General features: G+C 41.2%; 1 protein-coding gene across 2 annotated transcripts in view; it reads right to left on the bottom strand.

Moving 5' to 3' along the window:
- Positions 1–13,367, bottom strand: part of USP24 (ubiquitin specific peptidase 24) — a 162,731-nt gene that overhangs the window by 3,415 nt on the left and 145,949 nt on the right. For both annotated transcript variants that reach the window (XM_040231059.1, XM_040231060.1), the window contains exons 62-67: positions 11,944–12,009; positions 9,877–9,943; positions 8,373–8,451; positions 1,060–1,135; positions 559–645; positions 139–249 (exon numbers count right to left, since the gene is read on the bottom strand). In XM_040231059.1, the coding sequence (XP_040086993.1) occupies positions 139–249; positions 559–645; positions 1,060–1,135; positions 8,373–8,451; positions 9,877–9,943; positions 11,944–12,009 (486 nt within the window). The remainder of the gene's footprint in view (positions 1–138; positions 250–558; positions 646–1,059; positions 1,136–8,372; positions 8,452–9,876; positions 9,944–11,943; positions 12,010–13,367) is intronic.

Genomic DNA, 13,367 nt, shown 5'->3' with positions numbered 1-13,367 from the left:
GCACAGAGGATGAGTCCTGAGCAGAGGTTCCCAGGGGGCGGAGCTGGGGTCTCCTTTCTCTCTTGATGACTGAGGTTGTCCCTGGGAAACCTCAGGGCAGCACTGCCTTCTCACCCAGGACTGGCCCTATGGATGTACCTGCTGTAAGAGTCTCTCTCCACTCTCGTTCGCAGGACTGCTCTCTGACCCGTTGCTGCTCCCTGACTGCTCCTTCTCATTCAGCAGTGCTGTGGCGTACGCCAGTGTGTCCTGTCAGAGGTTGAAGCACAAGGAGAAGTCAGGGTGTGCAGTGGCAGCGGCACCCGGAAGACCGCCCTTCACTTGACCTTTGGAGGTGGTGCCTTCACATCAACGTCTGTGGCAGGTGGGGCCGCACTGAGTGACCCCCACTGCTTTCCTTCCAGGCCAACGACTCACTTGCTGCTTTTTCACAGAAAAAGCAAGTCCTTACTCACTTTTAATGTATACCTCTTTTCTGAGACAGTGGTTTCTGAGAAACACACTAAAAATCCTTACTAAGGGATTTCAATCCACACAAAACCAAACGACAACTCTCACCTGAGCTGAAATTGTTCGCTGAAAGGTTTTTCCAGTTGATGTTTCATTAGAGACGTTACTCTGCGGTGTCCAATAATGTTCTGACATCTGACATGGAAGATCAAAAAGGCCATTAGAGATGACATATAAGCCCACATGAATCTACAATTTCTACCAATACATATTACAGTATAAAAAGCATATAGAATAGTATATAAGTTGACCCAGACTTTCTACCACATCAGGAGATTCTTTTTGATAAGACTGCACTTCTGCTTTTAACAGTTCACTAAAATACTACCTCTTAAATAATCATCCTTACCTTTTTATCCATAAAATTAAGACAAATGTATTAACATACAAATTACATGCATAAAGATAGGTATTAACTGTTCTCCAAAATGTGTGAACTCTGAAAATACTCTTGACAGTCTCCAAATCAAGTCTGAGATTTTATTTCCTGATAAGGTATGTTGTTATTGATTCCTATGAAATAACCAGAAAAGTGAAAAACTCCATTACCTTCTTCTGCAGCCACTGCACAGCCCAACTCCAGTGGTGGGAATTCTCCTTGAAGTATTCTTTAGCAGCAGGACACCTGGTGATTGCAGGAAATTTTTATTAGCCAAACGCCTTCTTTGCAAATATTCTTGTTTAATGTGGTCCACTGGAGAAGGGACTGGCAAGCCACTTCAGTACTCTTGCCTTGAGAACCCCATGAACAGTATGAAAAGGCAAAATGATAGGATACCAAAAGAGGAACTCCCCAGGTCAGTAGGCGCCCAATATGCTACTGGAGATCAGTGGAGAAATAACTCCAGAAAGAATGAAGGGATGGAGCCAAAGCAAAAACAATACTCAGTTGTGGATGTGACTGGTGATAGAAGCAAGATCCGATGCTGTAAAGAGCAATATTGCATAGGAACCTGGAATGTCAGGTCCGTGAATCAAGGCAAATTGGAAGTGGTCAAACAAGAGATGGCAAGGGTGAACGTCGACATTCTAGGAATCAGCGAACTAAAATGGACTGGAATGGGTGAATTTAACTCAGATGACCATTCTATCTACTACTCTGTTCGTCTCCAAGGCAAACCATTCAGTATCACAGTTATCCAAGTCTATGCCCCAACCAGTAACGCTGAAGAAACTGAAGTTGAACGGTTTTATGAAGACCTACAAGACCTTTTAGAACTAACACCCAAAAAAGATGTCCTTTTCATTATAGAGGACTGGAATGCAAAAGTAGGAAGTCACGAAACACCTGGAATAACAGGCAAATTTGGCCTTGGAATGCAGAATGAAGCAGGGCAAAGACTAATGGAGTTTTGCCAAGAAAATGCACTGGTCATAGCAAACACCCTCTTCCAATAACACAAGAGAAGACTCTACACATGGACATCACCAGATGGTCAACACCTACATCAGACTGATTATATTCTTTGCAGCCAAAGATGGAGAAGCTCTATACAGTCAACAAAAACAAGACCAGGAGCTGACTGTGGCTCAGATCATGAACCCCTTGTTGCCAAATTCAGACTCAAATTGAAGAAAGTAGGGAAAACCACTAGACCATTCAGGTATGACCTAAATCAAATCCCTTATGATTATGCAGTGGAAGTGAGAAATAGATTTAAGGGCCTAGATCTGATAGATAGAGTGCCTGATGAACTATGGAATGAGGTTCGTGACATTGTACAGGAGATAGGGATCAAGACCATCTCCATGGAAAAGAAATGCAAAAAAGCAAAATGGCTGTCTGGGGAGGCCTTACAAATAGCTGTGAAAAGAAGAGAGGCGAAAAGCAAAGGAGAAAAGGAAAGATACAAGCATCTGAATGCAGAGTTCCAAAGAATAGCAAGAAGAGATAAGAAAGCCTTCTTCAGCAATCAGTGCAAAGAAATAGAGCAAAACAACAGAATGGGAAAGACTAGAGATCTCTTCAAGAAAATTAGAGATACCAAGGGAACATTTTATGCAAAGATGAGCCCAATAAAGGACAGAAATGGTCTGGACCTAACAGAAGCAGAAGATATTAAGAAGAGGTGGCAAGAATACACAGAAAAACTGTACAAAAAAGATCTTCACGACGCAGATAATCATGATGATGTGATCACTAATCTAGAGCCAGACATCTTGGAATGTGAAATCAAGTGGGCCTTAGAAAGCATCACTACGAACAAAGCTAGTGGAGGTGGTGGAACTCCAGTTGAGCTATTTCAAATCCTGAAAGATGATGCTATGAAAGTGCTGCACTCAATATGCCAGCAAATTTGGAAAACTCAGCAGTGGCCACAGGACTGGAAAAGGTCAGTTTTCATTCCAATTCCAAAGAAAAGCAATGCCAAAGAATGCTCAAACTACCGCACAATTGCACTCATCTCACATGCTAGTAAAGTAATGCTCAAAATTCTCCAAGCCAGGCTTCAGCAATACATGAACCGTGAACTCCCTGATGTTCAAGCTGGTTTTAGAAAAGGCAGAGGAACCAGAGATCAAATTGCCAACATCTGCTGGATCATGGAAAAAGCAAGAGAGTTCCAGAAAAACTATTTCTGCTTTATTGACTATACCAAAGCCTTTGACTGTGTGGATCACAATAAACTGTGGAAAACTCTGAATGAGATGGGAATACCAGACCACCTGACCTGCCTCTTGAGAAATCTGTATGCAGGTCAGGAAGCAACAGTTAGAACTGGACATGGAACAACAGACTGGTTCCAAATAGGAAAAGGAGTACGTCAAGGCTGTATATTGTCACCCTGCTTATTTAACTTATATGCAGAGTACATCATGAGAAAAGCTGGACTGGAAGAAACACAAGCTGGAATCAAGATTGCCGGGAGAAATATCAATAACCTCAGATATGCAGATGACACCACCCTTATGGTAGAAAGAGAAGAGGAACTAAAAAGCCTCTTGATGAAAGTGAAAGAGGAGAGCGAACAAGTTGGCTTAAAGCTCAACATTCAGAAAACGAAGATCATGGCATCTGGTCCCATCACTTCATGGGAAATAGATGGGGAAACAGTGGAAACAGTGTCAGACTTTATTTTTTTGGGCTCCAAAATCACTGCAGATGGTGACTGAAGCCATGAAATTAAAAGACGCTTACTCCTTGGAAGAAAAGTTATGACCAACCTAGATAGCATATTCAAAAGCAGAGACATTACTTTGCCGACTAAGGTCCGTCTAGTCAAGGCTATGGTTTTTCCTGTGGTCATGTATGGATGTGAGAGTTGGACTGTGAAGAAGGCTGAGCGCTGAAGAATTGATACTTTTGAACTGTGGTGTTGGAGAAGACTCTTGAGAGTCCCTTGGACTGCAAGGAGATCCAACCAATCCATTCTGAAGAGATCAGCCCTGGGATTTCTTTGGAAGGAATGATGCTAAAGCTGAAACTTCAGTACTTTGGCCACCTCATGGGAAGAGTTGACTCATTGGAAAAGACTCTGATGCTGGGAGGGATTGGGGGCAGGAGGAGAAGGGGACGACCCAGGATGAGATGGATGGATGGCATCACGGACTCGATGGGACGTGAGTCTGAGTGAATTCCGGGAGATTGTGATGGACAGGGAGGCCTGGCGTGCTGCGATTCATGGGTTCGCAAAGAGTCGGACACGACTGAGCGACTGAACTGAACTGAACTGAAGTGAGTCCTTAAAAATTTTGAAACACAAATGTTACTTTCAGTTGTTTTTATATGAATTTGTATTTTCTTTTGCTTTGGATACATTCACATGTTAAAACTTCAAAAAGCTGTAAAAGGTAAATATGTAGTGAAAAGTTTCTTATCTATCTTTTAACTCATCCACTCAGTTCTACTAAAACTCAAGGTTGGAAAATGAAAAATAACAAACAAAAATAGCCACAACAAATTGTACACTTGATAAATAACCTCTTAAATATTTTTAAAAAATTAAAAGTATAATTGATTTATAAAGTTGAGTTAGTTTCTGGTGTACAGCAAAATGAACCAGATATACATATACTTTTTCTGATTCTTTCCCATTACAGATTATTACAAGAAACTGAAGACAGGAATCTGTGCTATACAGTAGGCCCTTGTTGTTTATCTATTTTGTACATAGTAGTCTGCATATGCTAATCTCACGCTCCTAATTTATCCTTCCTGAACCTCCTTTCCACTTTGGTAACCGTAAGTTTGTTTCCTATGTCTCTGAATCTTTTTTTTTTTTTAAATAAGTTCTTTTGTACCATACTTTATATTCCACCTATAAGTGATATGACATTCCTCTTTGTCTGACTATTTCACTTGCGTAATGACCTCTAGGCCCATCCATGTTGCTGCCAATGACATTGTTTTTTTAAGAGCTGAGTAATATTCCATTGTATATATGTACTACATCTGCACCGTTCATCTGTTGATGGACATTTAGGTGGCTTCATGTCTTGGCTACTGTAAAACAGTGCTGCAATGAACACTGGGGTGTATCCATCTTTTCAAGTTTTTCTGGATATATGTCCAGCAGTGGGACTGCTGAATCATACGGTAGCTTTATTTTCAGTCTTTAAGGAGCCTCCGTACTGTTCTCCATAGTGGCCATACCGATTTATACTCCCACCAACAGTGTAGGAGTGGGTCCCTTTTCTCTACATCCCCTCTAGGATTTATTATTTGTAGACTTTTAATGATGGCCATTCTGATTGTTGGGAAGTGATACTCCACTCTGTTCTGACTTTGACTTACATTTCTCTGACAACTGGCAATGTTGAACATCTTGTCATGTGCCACTTGGCCATCTGCATGTCTTCTTTGCAGAAATGTCTATTTAGGTCTTCTGCCCACTTTTTGATTTTTGTTGTTGTTGTTATTAAGTTGTATGAGCTGTTCATATATTTTGGTAATGAAGTCCTTGTTGGATGCATCAATTGCAAATATTTTCTCCCATTCTGTAGGTTGCCTTTTCATTTTGTTTACAGTTTCCTCTGCTGTGCAAAAATGTGTAAGTTTGGCTAGGTCCCACTTGTTTATTTTTGCTTTTATTTCTATTGCCTTGGGAGACTGGCCTAAGAAAACATTGCTACGATTTATGTTAGAGAATATTTTGCCTATGTTCTCTTCTAGTAATTTTAAGGTATACAATAAATGACCTCTTGATAAAATCAAACTAGTCTTTAATTTTTATAATTTAAATAAGAAAGAATGATATGAGGGAAAAACAATTTTAAAACGTGCTTTTGGAGCCTCTCTCTCCCTTTCCATTTGTATTTGCCCACCTAGAAAGCTGTCCCTATTTGAAGATAGTACCGATGGGAAGACTGCCATTAACATATGTATAAAATGGGATACGTGCAGGATATGGAAGTACATATGAAGACACTACTAATATATGGACTTTGTGTTTGCTAGCATCAGATATGCTATGTGGCCCCAACACTACTTGGAAATACCACTCTTTTAGCCTTTTATGTCATTATGATGACATGCTGTCAGCATGAAGCCTAATTAATGAACCCACAATTGTGGCAGGATGATCTCCATCTGTGTTTACAATATTATGTCATCTGGAAAATGTGTGTTCATGTGCTATTTCAATGGGGCTCTCATTTAAAACTGTTGAGGATGCTCAAATGCAGCAGATTAATCCCAACAGATTTCTCATTCTGGTATAAGTCCAAGGATAGCTAAGAATCAGGAAAAATCTGGAGCAAAATAAACTAAGCTAAAGAGAGCTCAGTGCAAAACTCAGTGATGGCAGTGCTGTCTGCTCAATAATCCTGGGTTAGTTACACTCCTGGGTATGTATCCTGAAAAGACAAAAACTCTAATTTGTAAAGATACGTGCATCCCAATGTTTACTCTGCAGTACTATTTGCAACAGTCAAGACATGGAAGTAACCTGGTTTAAGAAGATGTGATGTATCTATATACACACAAAGGAATATTACTCAAGCCATGCTTGTGCTAAGTTGCTTCAGTCATGTATGACTCTTTATGACCCTGTGGACTGTAGCCCGCCAACCTCCTCTGTCCATGGGATTTCCCAGGCAAGAATACTGGAGTGGTTGTCATGTCCTTCTCCATACTCGGCCATAAAAAGAATGAAATATTGCCATTTGCAGCAACATGAAAGGACCTGGAGAATATTATACTTAGTATCATTTATATGTGGAATCTTAAATAATACAAAAGAATCTATATACAAAGCAGAAACAGACACACAGACACAGAAAACAAACTTATGGTAACCAGGGGAAAGGGGTGAAAGGAGGGATAAGTTAGAGGAGTATGGGATTAACAGACACAAACTACTATATATGAAATAGGTTAGAAACAAGGATTTACTGTGTAGCACAGGGAACTATTCAGTCTCTTGTAACAACCTATAATGGAAAACAACCTGAAAAAATAATATTAACTGAATCACTTTGTTATACACTTGAAACTAATACAATATTGTAAATCAACTATACTTCAATCAAAAAAAATAACCTTGGATCAGCATGCAGTCACTCTGATCTTTTGTGGGCCAACATAATAAATAAATAGGGGAGCTGAAGTTGCAAACAACTCAGGTTCCTTCTAACATTGAGAACCTTTCCAAGGATCTACTGACAGATGAATGGATAAGTAAAATGCAGTACATATACATATCTGTACAATGGAATGTCATTCAGCCTTAAACAGAAAGGAAATTCTGACATACGCTACAATATGGATATACCTTGGAAGATGTCATGCTATGGGAAATAAGCCAGTCATGAAAGGAAAAATACTGTATGATTCTATTTATGTGAGGTATCTACAACAGTCAAATTCATGAAGACAAAAAGTAGAAGGATGGTTGCTGGGAGCTGGAGGGAGGAAGAATGGAGAGGTACTATTTAATGGCTACAGAATTTCAGTTCTGGAAGATGAAATAAGTTCTAGAGATAGATGATGGTGACGGTGATGGCTGCACAATGCTATAAATGTACTTAATGCCACTGAATTGTATACCTAAAAATGGCTAAAATGGTGAATTTTATGTTATGTATATTTTAGGGACCTCCCAGGTGGCACTAGTGGTAAAGAACCCACCTGCCAATGCAGGAGACCTAAGAGACACGGGTTCGATCCCTGGGTTGGGAAGATCCCCTGGAGGAGGGAATGGCAATCCACTCCAGTGTTCTTGCCTGGAGAATTCCATGGACGGAGGAGCCTGGTGGGCTACAGTCCATGGGATTGCAAAGAGCTGGACATGACTGAGTGACTTAACACACAGATATTTTAGCACAATTAAATAAAAGAAGAAAAGAACCTTTGCCTTGAAGTCAGTCAGCCTGTGCTCGAGTCCTGGCTCTGACAGCAGGCATGTCACTTAAACTACCCATGATATGGGACTAGTAACAGCACCTAACCTCATAAAATTGCTGAAAATGTTAAATGAGAATACAGGTGATATTTAGCACAGTGCCTAGGTTCATAGGTTTGAGTAGCTGTTATATGATTTGGCCTCTTGAGAGACTATTTTGAAAGTAGGGACCTAGAAGCTGATATAGCTGATAGTTAACTAAAGATATCTTGAGTGATAGTTCATGAATTCCTTCTGTTGAGGTCCCTAAACCTGCCTTGGACTGCTCTCCTTCCTGCACAAAGCTGTCCGTTTAGCACTTTTTCCCGCCTTGGATTCCATAAGATCTGTTACTTTTTATACTCTCCTTTTATGTCTCTTTGAGATTGTTTGAATAATTGTCTGTACCATCCAAGCAAGTATGCCCTGACTGACTCAGATTCCCTAGGTACCAAAACAAGGGAATTTTTTTTCTTGAGTCATATCTGACTTGTAACTAAAAACATCATTTACTTAACTGCATTTTGAGTCAATACTTACTTCTGAGCAAGAGTTACAAGAAATTTGACACACTGGTAGCAGCGACTGCTGTCCACATGATTACTGTGGTGCATCAGAGCTGAAGAATAAAGAAGAAGTTTTAACAATAAAGCACTAAAGTGAAAGTAGGCCCAGGTAATAACAGCTTTCCTGTTCTGAAAATTCACAGCAAACTTTTGATAAGCAGATGAAGAACTTAACCAAAGCATAGTAGTGCTGACTTAACAGGGTTCTCCAAATTCTAATGGACAGAAACACTACTTTAAGTATTCAAGAAAAATACAAGATGGTGAAGGTTTGACTTTCAGAAGAACTGAAAGTAACTAAAATTTATATTGGCTGATTTTTTACCTAGAGACTTGCAAAGTTTTCATTCACTGCAATACTGACAAAGAGTAGTTAAAATACTTCAGTGTGATAAATGGAGACTTATGGTACTTTCACTTCAACAAGTATTTACTGGTCAGTGCTTTGGGCATTTAAAGATAAATATAGCCAACCCTTGAGCAACATGGGCTTGAACTGCACAGGTCCACTTATATGTGAGTTTTTTTCAATAAATATGTATAGCACACTACACAATCTGTGGCTGGTTGAATCCTCAGGTGCAGAACCATGGATATGAAGGGTAGACTATGGAACTTGAGCATCCATGGGTTTTGGTGTCCGAGTGGGTCCTGGAACCAGTGCTCTATGGTTACCAAGGGATGACTGCAATGCCTGCTCCTTGCCCTTGAGGCGTGTATGGTCTGTAAGTTTCAGAGAGCCTGGGTGCTGCTCAGAGCAGAGAGCACCATTTCAAAGCAGTGGCCTAGAACGTTATAACTACAGAACATTTTAAGCATAAATTTCTTTTCTGCAATAAAAGGAGATGCTAAAACTTCTTTTAAATACACAGCAATATCTAAAATGACTCAAGTTAACTGGGAATACAGGTGGATGGTGGGAGTTGGATAAGACTATTTTTAACTAAACTTTTTCTAAGAAATAGCTCATTAAAGCCACTTTAGCCTTCTGAAAAAGAAAAGGCTGTCAAAAAACTTTTATGAGCAGATAATAAAAATCTGGGTGCATTCGTACCACAGGTTAAAAGAAAAAAAGAAATTGCATTTCATGAGCTTGACAATATCCTGAGTGTAAGGTTTTAGTCTTTTCCCACCTCACTGGCTACAGAATGGAAGAAAGGTTTCTTGTTAAAGTGGCAAACCTTTAGCTTGCTGAAGAAAGTCACAGCACCCCTGAATCTTACCTGACCCAGTAAAAGGACCTCAAGCTGTTGTCTTACGAAAAGCAGGGGTGCTCAGGGTGGTAAGATCCTCTGGCTTTAAATCTCCTGACTAGACTGAGGGAGTCTAACAGCCCTGACCAGACAACTCCTGGATTCCTCAGCGATCCATGCCAGGCAGAGTGTGCCAGGCAGACCCTGGGGAGGAGATGCTGGCTGGAATGACGGGCTCTCTGCATCTTTACTGCAGGCGCTTCTTCACAGGGCAACCATACTTGCCTAGTAATCCATTTTCTGTCTCAAACACAAACTTGACTCGTTCCACTTGTATGGGATCCTCGATGACCTGTGAGAAGCAGGAAACAAAGGCTGGTCAATGAAACAAGAAACTTGTGTTACAGCCACTGGTACCTTTAAAAACAACTTGTTCAAGGGACTATAGTTACTAACATAGTAAAACCAAAACCAAATATGTTATTGCCCTATTTTCAACAATATATTAAATTTCAAACTAAAGATAACAAAAGTATTAAGCAGTATTTGAAGATCCACACATTTCCTAATACATGCTCTTAAGAACTGACTCTAGGGTTCTCTGTGGGTTATAAGGACATGTATTTCATGATCCCAAAGATGAGAGATTTACGGTTCGCAAAAACCTGTCCAAGTTTTGATATAATACAGGCTCTCCAAGTTGACGTGGAGATTTATGCCACATCACACAAGGCTGCATCTGTGGCACACTCCTGCTGTACTTCTAACGCCTGGCACTGAGCTGTGCACAGTTCAATAAACTAAGTGGCTCTGCTGTTGAGCAGATGTACATCACTCAATCCCACTCCTGGGAAGCAATGATCTTACAAAAGCGCTAGGACCAAAAGGAGGCAAAGGACCAGAGAGTCAGGCATTTTAGAAATGGCACCTATGATGTATCTCCATATTCAGAAGTGTTTATTAAATGCTTACCCTGTGCCAAAGCCTTAGGGACCTAAAGGGAAGCCAGTCCCCATCCCACTGCCTGCTCTTTATTTTAAATAGTTCTTGGGCTAGTCTCTCTCATTGGTTCACAGTCAGTCACCAAATTCCACTGATTCTCTTTCTAAACACCTGTTGTTCTGGTCCTAGCTCCTTCTGCTCTGGTCTCTCCTTAGTATAAGCCTTGGTATTTTACACTCAGATTACTGCCACAGACTCCTATATGGTTTTCCAATTCCAACCCTGCTTCTTTCTTTAGCCCATCCTTTAAGACAACTGCTGGGGGAATCTTTCTAAGACATAAATCAGGTTATATCACTTTCCTGCCTCAAACCCTTCCATGGTGTCCATCACTGATGGCAGAGGTTACTAACTTAAATGTCTACAGAATCCGAGATGGTAAGAAATGAATGAGCCATGTGGCAGACAATAGCAGTGCTGAGGGCAGTGGGAACTGGGGACCACAAGCTTCATGGAAAGGATATGCTGTCACTGCTCTGGAGCTCCTGGCTGGAGCACGCAGGAAACAGACCAGTGTGGCCAGATGACCTGATTTCTGAAGACAGGTTGGAATCCAGAAATTAAAGAACAGAACAATTTGGGCCAAATAGACAAGACATGTAGGTGGAACTTGGCCACCAGTGTGTCACCACTGGCCACCAGGGAAAAAGTCCACAGGCACTGGAACCTGGAACTCTTCCTGGTCTGGTCTGGGGCTCCTTCCCCAAACCCCACCAGTTTCTACTCCTTTTAGTCCTATCTCTTCCAGTCACTCAGCAAACCAGGCGTTTGGTAGAGAGCACAGGCTCCATGGCCAGTCACCTGGCTCAAATCCTGACTGTCATTTAGTGATGATGTCCTTGGGCAGGTCACTCCACTTCTCTAAGTTCAGCTTCTAATAATACCTTATTTCACTGACTACAGTTGTATTTTTTCCCCTGCCTTTTGTATTTCCCAAACTGGGATGCACCCTATAGTGGATTACATTTCAGTTTTGTGGCTCATAGAGATATTTTCAGTAGCACATGGACAGGCTGCAGAGCCAGCCATTCACCTCTCCTGGTTCTTGTGAGGTTCACACCAGATCACACTTGAGCTGAGCACCATTTTCTGTGCATGGTAAGTAAGGCCTTTGCTTTCTGCACTAGAATTGCTTCCGTCCTTGTCTAGCTCCCTCACTAAACAGAAGGAAATTTATTACCACTCACCTCTGAATCAGTTAAGGAAAGAAGAATGGGTGATGTGAAGAGGACTTGGTGAGTGCAGACCAAATGAACGCAAAAGTAATACAAGGACGTACAGTTTTATCTGCAAACGCATGCTGCCTAGGAACTACCTACATGCCAGCGAATCAAAACATTCGAGACTTACCAGTATCTCATGAAGTAGCTGGAATGTATTCTTTAACTCATGGGGTGGAGCTGTTTCTAGTTGGTTCTGAAATATTTTTTAAAAGCACAAAGATTCCAGTAAGTCTTCAGTGAAAAGCAGGTCCGAGTGGCAATCAACAGTGCTGGGACTCCAGCCTAAGTTCTACCATCACCTGGCTGACCTTGGGCAGGTCATTCCCTTCTCTGGGTCTCAGTTCCCCAAATGCTAAGTCCGGGGACGGAAACAACACCACGACCCTCCCTGCTATAACCCTCCATGATGTTTCACTATGAAATTAGGAAGGGGAGAGGGAAAGCAGCGGAAAGGAAGGGAGAGAGTTTTAGTCACTAAACAGGCCTCAATTTGTACTTATATTTCATTTATACTTATTCTGTTTTGTTGACTATTCTCGAATAGCTGTGAGAATGCTAATTAGAGTGTTCTGAGATCAACATGCTGTGAGTGAAATATAAGAAAAGTTCAGCTAAGGAAGTAGAAAAATCTGCTAAGACACACTAAACAAATGAAGCAGGGTTGAGAAAACTCACACCCCTGTGCCTTGTAATAACCTCACACATGATATGCAGTGGGAAGGGACGCGCCACGACACCAGGGCACGGGCAAGGTGCCAGGTCTGGTGCCGAGTTCTTCATGTGTCACGCCTCCCCGAGTCTGCACAATCTGTGAGGGCCGCTCAAACTTCCGCCTGTGTTCCAGAAGAGGAAACTGCCCTTGGTTATATAACTAGTAAACAGTAAAGAGAGGTCTCCATCAACCCTGGTATGGCAGACCTGTACAGAAAAGGCTGAGGGCAAAACATACTTTAATTAGAGCTTGGAGACATGACCCATTGATGACAGCTACTTGTTAACAGTACCTGTATCACTGTTAAAAATCCTGGGGCAGGCAAGCTGTGGGACAAACTAAAATATCTCTTGTAATTTCACACAAAGAGGACTGGAAAGACGTATAACCGATGTGACAATACTGGCCCGTGGGGTAGGGTGGAGAGGAGACACGGCTGGCTGGTGATGGTCGAAATGGACTTTGCACATTTTTTCACAAAGAGAATGAAGTCATGTATTCTCCATGTAATTAAAATTTAAAGATAAAAGTGAATAAAAATGGTATCATAGGCTTAAAGGTTTTTCTAATAATCCCTAGCAAGGCAGTAGTTAAGAGCACAGCCCTGGAGCCATACTGCTGATATTCAAACTCCCACTCTGCCACTTACTAGTTGTGTGACTCTGGTGTCTTCAGTACCTTCAATACCAGTATCTGTACCTCACAGGACTTATGTACTAGAGAATTCAGTGAGTTAAATATGAAATATGCTTGGAACTGAGCTTGGCATCCAGAAAGTGCAACATACGTAATTACTACACACTGATCAGAGCTTCATAATGAACTATATATATTACTAC

This window comes from Oryx dammah, unplaced genomic scaffold (genome assembly GCF_014754425.2).
Source record: "Oryx dammah isolate SB20612 unplaced genomic scaffold, SCBI_Odam_1.1 HiC_scaffold_28, whole genome shotgun sequence".
Classification (NCBI taxonomy): Eukaryota; Metazoa; Chordata; class Mammalia; order Artiodactyla; family Bovidae; genus Oryx; species Oryx dammah.
This window is presented reverse-complemented; position numbering and strand designations above follow the sequence as displayed.